The sequence below is a fragment of the Manacus candei genome, unplaced genomic scaffold (genome assembly GCF_025592945.1).
Source record: "Manacus candei isolate 608988 ecotype Guabito, Panama unplaced genomic scaffold, ASM2559294v1 h1tg000071l, whole genome shotgun sequence".
Classification (NCBI taxonomy): Eukaryota; Metazoa; Chordata; class Aves; order Passeriformes; family Pipridae; genus Manacus; species Manacus candei.
The window spans coordinates 5,713,500-5,722,693 of NW_026138119.1; the positions used below are offsets into that span (position 1 = coordinate 5,713,500).

At 52.8% G+C, this 9,194-nt stretch overlaps 1 protein-coding gene across 5 annotated transcripts in view; it reads left to right on the forward strand.

The window, feature by feature from the left end:
- The window catches only part of SH3GLB2 (SH3 domain containing GRB2 like, endophilin B2), a 118,652-nt gene extending 110,702 nt beyond the window's left edge, over positions 1–7,950 (forward strand). For 3 of the 5 annotated variants that reach the window (XM_051807734.1, XM_051807730.1, XM_051807732.1), the window contains 6 exons: positions 1,420–1,443; positions 4,013–4,102; positions 4,495–4,595; positions 5,095–5,109; positions 5,618–5,873; positions 6,525–7,950. In XM_051807734.1, the coding sequence (XP_051663694.1) occupies positions 1,420–1,443; positions 4,013–4,102; positions 4,495–4,595; positions 5,095–5,109; positions 5,618–5,873; positions 6,525–6,632 (594 nt within the window). In that variant the 3' untranslated portion in view covers positions 6,633–7,950. The remainder of the gene's footprint in view (positions 1–1,419; positions 1,444–4,012; positions 4,103–4,494; positions 4,596–5,094; positions 5,110–5,617; positions 5,874–6,524) is intronic. The other 2 variants (XM_051807731.1, XM_051807733.1) reach the window with 1 other exon arrangement.
- Positions 7,951–9,194: the final 1,244 nt, after the last annotated feature.

Sequence of the window (9,194 nt, forward strand, 5' to 3'; positions counted from 1 at the left end):
CCACTTCCTTCCAGAGTAGAAGCTCTTAGGCTGAGAAGGGGAAGGGGCTTTTGTCCCTACACATGGCTGAAATGACCCAGGCCTTACTTGAACCAGTTCCTGATTTGCACTAACAAAACATTCCCCTAAAGGTCAAACACCCACCTGAGCACCCAGAGCACTGAGCAGGGACAACCCACAACCCCAAAGGACCACCACAATAGCTGTGCTCAAATAAGAACAGTTGCCAGCCAGGCCACATACCTTGGAGCAGAAGCTGAGCTGCAGTTCTGGGGCAGGAGCCAGAGCAGGCAGCAATCCCAGCAGCCTGACAGGACACCTTCCTGCTTCAGGCCTTCAACAGGGCAGGCAGGTCCTGCAGGTGCTCCTTATATTGGCTGCTGAAATTGTCTCAGCACCTGAGGACTGGTGAGCAAACCTCAACGAGGCTCAGCTGGGACAGCCTGGGTGCAAACAGGGCCTGTTCTCCCTCTGACACCATGTCCAGCACAGGTGCCCCCACTGCAAATTCAGCCCTGCTCTGGTGACCTTCCCTGGCCTGCAGAGGGGACACCAGGGGTGAAGCTGAGCTCCACAGAGGCCATTCCCCTGGCCCCACTGCTGTGGGGTGTTGCTTGCTGGCTCCCAGTCAATCCAGGGGGATTTCAGGTTGCCAGGAGTGAGGAATAGTTGTCTGCTGAGGAAAGGCCAAGCCGAGGACCTCTGGGAAGGATCAATGTGTTTTTCTCCCTCCTCTCTCCCTTTCCCAGTGCTGTGTGTGACTTCTGTTGTCCATTGTTTCATGTCCTGGGGCCAGATCCCACGAGCAGCTGCCCTGAGTGTGCCCCGTGGGTGAGGGGAGTAGGAAGGAGTTGTGGGATGTTGTGCCTGGCTCAGAGGCAGCATCCAGCCCTTGTTTCCTCCTTGCTGTACTAAACAGGCCTGTTGGCAGTGCAGACTGCCTCGATTATCCCATTTATCTGAGCTCTCTGGACCTGTGGGTGAGGAACACCAGGCTCTGTCTGGCCAGAGCTCATGGCTCCCTATCCATGGGCTCGAGCACCTCACGTGCCTCCCCACAATCCAAAGAGAAGGGGTGTCCTTCAACACCAACCTCTGCAGCTTCAGTAAAGTGACCCTTGCTCTGCAGAAGACTCTGCTATAAATCCTTGTTTTCTGGAGCCCATGGAATGCAGTGACTGTACCAGCCCTGGCTCTGGTGACATGGATTTGCTCTCCCATTGTGAAACTGTGCTCGAGGGTGCAGGAATGAGGGGAAGGGGCATGGATGTGGCAGCTGCTGCTGGGTGAAGGGCTAGCTTGTCCCTGGAGTTGGCCTGCTGTGTCCATGGAGCATCCTTGCCCGCTGGTGTTAATGCCAAGTGCCTCTCGACGTCTCCAACACTGACCTCCTTTCCTGTTGCTCTGTGGCCCCTGCAGCTTTGGAGCGACGAGGTGGAAAAAGTAAGTACCCAGCTGGAATTGTGCTCAAACCTTCTGGGTGTGCTGGGGGTGTTTGGGGGCCAGGGGTGCTGTGGAACCCTTCCTGCTCACAGGCAGGATCAGGGGATGTTGCTGTTGTCAGCCCCAGTCCTGATCCCGCTGTTCAGTGTGGCTGGGTCCACTTGGGAAGAGCCTTACCCAGGGTCTGTTGGCTGTTCCTGGTGTTAGAGACTTCCCAGGTTTGTGTGCAGCAAAAGGCACCTCAGAGCCCTGCCCTGTGTGGCAGGAGCAGAGGTGATGCACCAGGTGGGACTCAGCTCTGCTCCTGTGGCCAAGGCCCTGCCTGCTCCCCCCCTTCTCCACATGCCTCTGGGAGCCCCTGGTCTGATCAGCAGCTCCAAGCAGAGCTGAACCAAGGACAGAGTTTCCCTGTGCACAGCCCCAGCTGCTGGAGGGCACAGCTCTGTCAGGATGGCAGGCTGGGAGGGTTTGAGCCTGTTTGGAGTTGGTTTTATCTGGGTGAACTGCACTTACCCTTCTGAGCGGGTCCATAGAGCCAAAGTTCCAGGTCTTGGGCTCTGCAAGGGGAGTGGGACTTGTCCATGAAGATGGATGGAGGGCTGGTGGTGGACTGAGACCAGGATGAGCTCTGTGTGGAGCTCCAGCATGGAACAGAGCTTCCAGAGACACTTCTGGGATCCTGTTGGCTTTCACTCCTCGAACACCCCCAGCAGACATTGGCCTGAAGCCTGAAGTGGCAGTGGCAGAATGGCACATTCCTGCTTGCTGTGCATGAGAGCAGCTGTTCCTGCCTTGCTCCAAAGGCATTGGCAGACTGGACTGGCAGTTCCTGAACCAGCTCCTCCTGTTCTTTAAACCTTTCAGTCCCTCAAACAAACAAGCTGACTGCCAGCTATCACCATGCAAGGATCTGCTCCTCTATCCTTTCCCTTTGGTCTGTCCTGCTTGGATAGACCAAAGTATGTCAGCAAACATCAAAGTTCTCTTTGTCTTGGAGAAGCACAAGACTGGAAGGACCTCCCAGGGCAGCATCCAGTGCTGGCTTTATAGGAAACTACATCCTGCAGCTGCTCAGAGCTGGCAGGGAGAGGCAAATCCCAGGCAGTGCCAATGGAGCTGGGTCTGCCTGGCACAGGTTCTGAATAGCTTGAATACTGAAGTCTCAGCCCACTGGGGCAAGAATTTCTTGGTGCTTTGGAGGCATTGCACTGGTGTATCCTGTTACATTCCCCCTTCTCCTTTAAATAATCCCTTCATACAGAGGATGGAAGAAAATAGATCAGTTGTAGCTTAAAATAGACAAATCTGATTAAAAGACAGTCAAAGCATTTCTTTGTTGCAGCCTGGCTCTGCACTGGTACTGGTAGCACTGGTACCAGACGAGAGCTGTGCTGGCCCCAGCAGCCCCTCCAGCTTGTCCTGCTGGGAATACTGGGTCTCCTCTGGGGCCACCAGCCATGTGGCCTCTGCTCTGAGACTGTCAGCCTGGCTGGGTCAGCCTCTGGGCTCAATTCCAGACATGTCACTCCTGTGCCAGAATGATCAGGGCATTTCCAGAGCAGCAAAAGGAACCACTGCAGCAAGGCAGGCAGCTCTCCAATGGCTGCACACTCCTGGAGGAGGGAAAAGGGTTCTCCTTCCAGTGAGCTGGAGCTGAGTGGGGATCACTCCTCTGTGACCCATCACAGCACATCCCAAGAAGAAACTGGTGGCTGGTGTTAAGGAGTGAACTGTGCTAGACAGAACACGTGGGCCTGTTTGTCACCATCCAGCAGCAGGAGAGGGGGAGCTGTACTAGAGCACTTGGCTGCTCCAGCACTTCTGGAGCTCTTCCTGCCGGGATCCACCCAGGTGTTCTGGTACTGCAGAACTGCCCCAGTGTAAATGCACTGTTTGCTGGTGGGGGAGAGATGTTCTGTGTGGCTGGTCAAAAGGGTCTCCAGTGTCAGTCTGTCTCTGAATTCCCAATTCCTGCTGTGGAGCTGCCTTCTGTTCACTGGTGTTCAGTTCTCTTAGCTCTAAAGCAGTAAGTAGCTCCAAAGGAGAGCCTTGAGTAGAAATTGGACTTGGATGTTCATCTCCATTGCAGAGAGACTTAATTAGCAGCAGCAATCTGGTAAATGCTGCCTGGCCTCAGCCTTTGTTCCATGGTGATAAAAAGGAAACCATTGCACTTCCAGGGAGAAGCTTAGGGAGGCTGTCACATTCCTATGCCTGCAGGCACAGAAAGAGGGAGATAGAAACTGGTGCTGGCATGGGACTGGCTTTCCACATACCTCAGGGTTAACAAAGCCTCTCCATCTTCATGTTCTAGTCTTGTGGGAGCAGGAGCTTCCTAGCTGGATGCATCAGTCTTGAGCTGCCATTCCATGACCTGCAGCGACCCGGTGTAGGATCAAGCAGGAATCAAGCTGAAATACAGCCTGAGGCCTCTGGGATCCCAACCCAGGGTGTCTTGTGCCTGACGCTCAGAGGGTGCCAAAAGAGGGGGTGGTGGAGGGCTGGGGAGGGTTGCAGAGGCGGGACAGGGGTCTTGCCTTGTGCTGCCTGAGCCCCCCCCTGTTTGCAGGCGGAGCACGAGCTGAGGCTCACCCAGACCGAGTTCGACCGCCAGGCAGAGGTGACCCGTCTGCTGCTGGAGGGGATCAGCAGCACACACGTGAGTCTTGCCGGGCACCTGGGGGGTCACAGGGAATACAGAGACTCTTGGCTCCTTCCTAGAAGAGTGCCAAGAGGATGGTGGAGCCCTGCACTGGGAACAGAGGTAGAAGATGTGGTAAATTTAGATGCTACAGCAACATCCTCCTAAGACCCGGAATGTTCAAACTAAAACCACACTGGAGTGTGCACAGGCAGTGCCACTGTGGGTTCTGCAGTTCTGCAGCCCTCAAAATGCTTCCAGGCCAGGAAAACTTTGTTCTCTGACTGGAGCTGTGGGGTGGCCACACAGGCATGCACGAGTCTGCTTCTCTGGGGGGTAGAAGGGGCAGCAGGAGAGTTTCTGTGCCTGGCAACCAAACACAGTCAAGCTGATGGTCCTTTTCCCTCCAGGTGAATCACCTTCGCTGTCTCCACGAGTTTGTGGAGTCTCAGACCAACTATTATGCTCAGTGCTACCAATTCATGCTGGACCTGCAGAAGCAACTGGGCAGGTAAGACAAGACATTGCTTTTACTTCTCTGAGGGTTATTGATCTCATTACTCCAGCTCAGCCCTCCTTCCCCTCCCACGTCTCATAACCTTGGGTAGAATTTTAAAGCCCCCTCCCAGCTCTGACAGAGTTTACAGAGTGGTGGCCAGTCCTGGTGGTGTGTTTGGAGCAGGCTTTGCCAGGGGATTCATCTGGGGTTTATACATTCCTCTCAAAGCACGAAGGCCATGGGGGTTTGAACATTCTTCCTCTAAATTAGTTAAATCACATGGGAGTCAAATTCCTGTTGCCAGGCAATGAGCCTGAGCGTGCTCGGCTGCAGCAGTAACGGATTCCAAATTCCATGTTCCATATTCAGTGCCACTGGCTGCACATCCCTTGGGGTGGGCTGGGATATTCTCTCTGATACTGTCACACCAGCACAGGGGCTTGACCCAGGAGGGGCTGTTGCCTCTCTGTGATCACTCACTGCTCCTGTTCCATTCTTTTCCATGCTGCAGCTCCAAAGGAGAAATGTAAGTACCACATTGGCCAGGACGAGCTCTGAGGGCTCTCTCTCCCGTCAGCCACTCTGGGGTCTCTGAGAACTTGCCTCAAAGGCCAGTAAGGGCCAAAGCTGGGCATCCAGTTTAACAGCAGCAATGTCCATCCCTTTCCTGAAGAGCGAGCAGGCAGAACAGGTAACACAGACCATGTGAGAGCAGGGCAAGGACACAGTGCAGTGGATTCAGTCAAACCCCTGCCCAGCCCAGTGCCACACTTCAGTCTGGTCCTCTGCAAGATTGGTGCCAGTCCTGAAACAGGGCACTGGAGTCAAAATAAGCAGACAAATATCACCCGTTGCACAGTCTCAGCACCTGAGAGCTGAGTGTGTCTCCACGTGAAGGGCAGTGTGGATCTGTTACAGCTGCAGGCTGGGACTCTCAATCATCACCTCTGCAGTGTAACTGCTGAAAGCAAGAGCTCTGTGTGGTTCCCCAGCCTGGAGCCTCACTGAACTCTGCTCTCTTCTCCTCTGTGAAGATTTTCAGGCACGTTCGTAGGCAACGCAGACTCCACATCTCCTGCTCCTTCCTCCCCGGCTGTCGCTGCTGCCACGCTCCCTGCTGTGCCTACCATTCCAGTTGTGCCCACAATTGTTGGGGTGCCCAACACGGTGGCAGAGGGTGTGCTGAACCCCAACGAAGTGAAGCCCCCTGCCAGTGGGACGCGGAAGGCCAGAGTCCTCTACGATTACGAAGCCGCCGACAGCACCGAGCTGGCCCTCCTTGCAGATGAGGTTGGTGGCTTTCCCATGTGTTGGTTTTGGCTGTTACTGCCCACCAGTCTGTTGTGTGCTCAGCAGGCCTTTGGTTACTTCCCCTGCCTCTAAAAACCTGCTTCATGGCACTAATAGAGTCTTCACCTGGACACAGGTACCCGCTGAGTTGCAGCGAGTTGTGTTCATGGTCATTTGATATTTAACATCACCCCAGTAACTCCTTGATTCCTGTTGGAGTCCAACTGGACCCAAAATAAAATACCCCAATACTCAATATCTTCACTGTGACCCTCTAATACAGCTGCCTAATCCAGAGCCATGGGATAAGCTGCTGGCTGGAGGCCTGCTCTCATCATGCTGAGAAAAAAAGGAAATTCAGCAAGTTGCAAACTCTTCTGTTCTCTAGACTGAACTTCTGTATTCAGAAGGGATGACACAGCAACATGTAAAAATGCCTTAAGTCACTTTGGAGAATGAAAAGGCAACAGGGACATCACTGGGCAGCTCTCCTTAGATTTTGTGTTAAAGCTGCAGATAGCTCCAGGGAAAGGGCACAGATGCCTGTTAAATGAATTTCAGGAACTACTGTTCTTTCAGTCCCCCTCTGACTGAACTTCTTGGCTCTGTCTGCAGAGTAAGGTCCTGTCTAATGCTGTCTTCTCTCCCCAGATGATCACTGTGTACAGCCTGCCAGGCATGGATCCAGACTGGCTCATAGGGGAAAGAGGGAACCAGAAAGGGAAAGTTCCTGTCACTTACTTGGAACTGTTGAGTTAAATGTTTCCAAGGAGAATGTACAAGCAGAACACACCCCTCATCTCCTGGCACTTCTAATGCGGATTTCTTCATCCGAGACCATTGCTCTCTTCAGGGTTGACACTCCATTGCTAATATGGGAATTGTGGGAAAGAAGTGGTAAAACTGTTATGGTGAGGTTTTGGGAAAGGGCTGATGGCACCCGAGACTGAATTTGTTACCTACCAGTGCAGCCTGCTTTGAGGTCAGTCTTGATGGCACAAGATTCCTTGATTATTTTCCCTTCCCTCCCCAGTCTTGTCCCTCACAGTGGCTTTCCCAGGGCGAGCTGTGTCCCTCAGCAGCTGCTCACGGAGTCCCAGTTACACTTCCCTGTGTCTGCTGTGGGTTAGTGCCTGTCTGCCTCTCCCCTCCTCTCTCTTCTCCAACAGTAGAATTGCCCAAGTCCAACCACTGAGCACTCCAGTGGGGAAGTGTCCCACACACCCCCTCTGACATGTCCCAGCACGTAAGGCAGGGAAGCTGCAGTTAAGCTTCAGGAGCCTGTTAAACCCATCCACCTGTGGGAGACCAGCAAGGCAGGGCTGGCCTAGAGCCACACTCTGTCCTGGGGCCTGGTGGCTCCTCCCTACACATGTCCTCTGAAGCTGGAAGATTTCTTTGTGGAGACCAACCTGGTACCATAGGGCCCAACCCCAAACCTCAGTGCAAGGGACCATCATCTCGCTTGCGTTTCCTCCGAGAAGTTGCTCTTGGACTGCAAAGTTTACAAGCCTTTTTACAGCTTTGCTGCCCCTGTTACTGTCCAGGCTTTTCTTTCAGTGTGTCTGTCCAGGCATGTTTTAGCCTGATTTTATTTTCACCCTGAATCACTGGTTTAATGAATGTTTCCCCTCCCATATCAGCAGTGAACAGACTTGGTGCACCTAGTGCAGAAAGGGACAGTCCCACCTGCTGTCACCTCCAGCAAGGAGCTGCTCTTGGCCACACACACACCCCCCACAGCCCAGGCTGCCCTGGAGGGACGTGCTGGTTTAGCTCAGGTGTGTGTGTGCCTGCTCATCCTGCAATTAACTTTTAGCTAGAGCTCACCCAAAGGACTTCCACTGCTGTGTCACTGGTTTTCCACTCAAGCTGGATGGAAAAGAAACTCACCTGCACCGAGCTCTCTGTTCACCACCTTCCCCTGGGTATGTCAGAACTAACTTTGCTTGTTTATTGATCTTTTGCACTTTCCCCAATGGTATCGTGACCACTCTAATGTAACAGGGCACTGAGCACCTGTGTTTGTGGGGCTCATGGGTTTCAGCACTTATTTGCCAATAAACAAACTGCCTGACCTCCTGCCTCAGCATCTTCTGTGGGCTCAGGGCTGTCCCTGCTCTCCAGCAAAAAGGGGGACAGGCAGGGAGGCAAAGGGAGCAGCTCAAGGGAGAGCAGTGCCCTCCTGCTATCCCGGCCTTGGAAGTTGGGGGTAAAAGCAAAACAAAGCTGCCAGTTCTTCCTGTCCCACCCAAAACTCCCAACGTGCCATAGGGTTGGAAATGTCTTGCTGTTCCTCTGCCAGATGACACATCTCAGTTGTACTACAGCTTCAGGGGCTCTGAGAAACAACAGCTCCTCCTTCACCTGAAGCAAAAATAGAGCACAGGATGACTTCAGCTGCTGAGACACTGAAGTGCTATTCTAGATCTAACAGACTTTTGTAGTTGTTATGGAAACTAGATCTGCTGCTGATCTAAAATCCTAAAGCCTTGTCCCTCACACCCAGCTTGGGGAAGAACTGGGAGAAGAGGCTGTTGAAAGGCTCTGTAGTGCAGCAACAGCACTCGCCTGTTCTACTTAAATGAAAGGGAACAGGGAAATCAAATATGTTCCTGTTTTAGTTGGTTTTCCAATTGCCAGGATTACCACTCCCATAATCTATTAGAGATCTAACCCCTATCTATTTCCCTCCCACCTTCCAGCATGTGTGCCTTTCCCTCAGGCCAGTGTTTCCCTGTTATTCCTCTCCCTGGTACATTAAATAGGAAGAACAGTTTGAGCAAAAACAGCAGCAGCTTAATGATGCAGAAAATGGTGTCTCTTCCCTCAGAGCAGCCAGAAGGAATTCTGTTCCCTCTGCAGTAGAAAAAAAAGCACATGAAAAATCTATTGCTGCTCCTGCCCCTGTACAGGAAGGTGACACTTGTGCTGCTTCTCTGCAGATGTCAGTGGGAGCTCCCCTTGGCTGCATCCATCCCCCTGTGGCTGAGGGACAACTCAGGACTAAAATGCTGCTGTGGCTCTGAAACAGGTGTAACCAACAGCATCAACTGCTCTGTCTGGCACCAAAGGCTCCTGCCAAGCACCACAAACTCACCACCACCTCTGGTGTTGAGTAAACATCTAAAAGAATCTGTTACTTCTCTCTAAATTCTCTTCCTATCCATCCTTGTTAAACACCAGTGAAGTGATGAGCACCCTGTACCTTCCAAAGCTGTAACAAAAGGAATGATCCCTACCAGAGTTATCCAGAAACAGCCCCTGCTGTAACAACCTATTCAGATGTACCAGATTCCAGCTTTGCTTCCCCTCCCCACA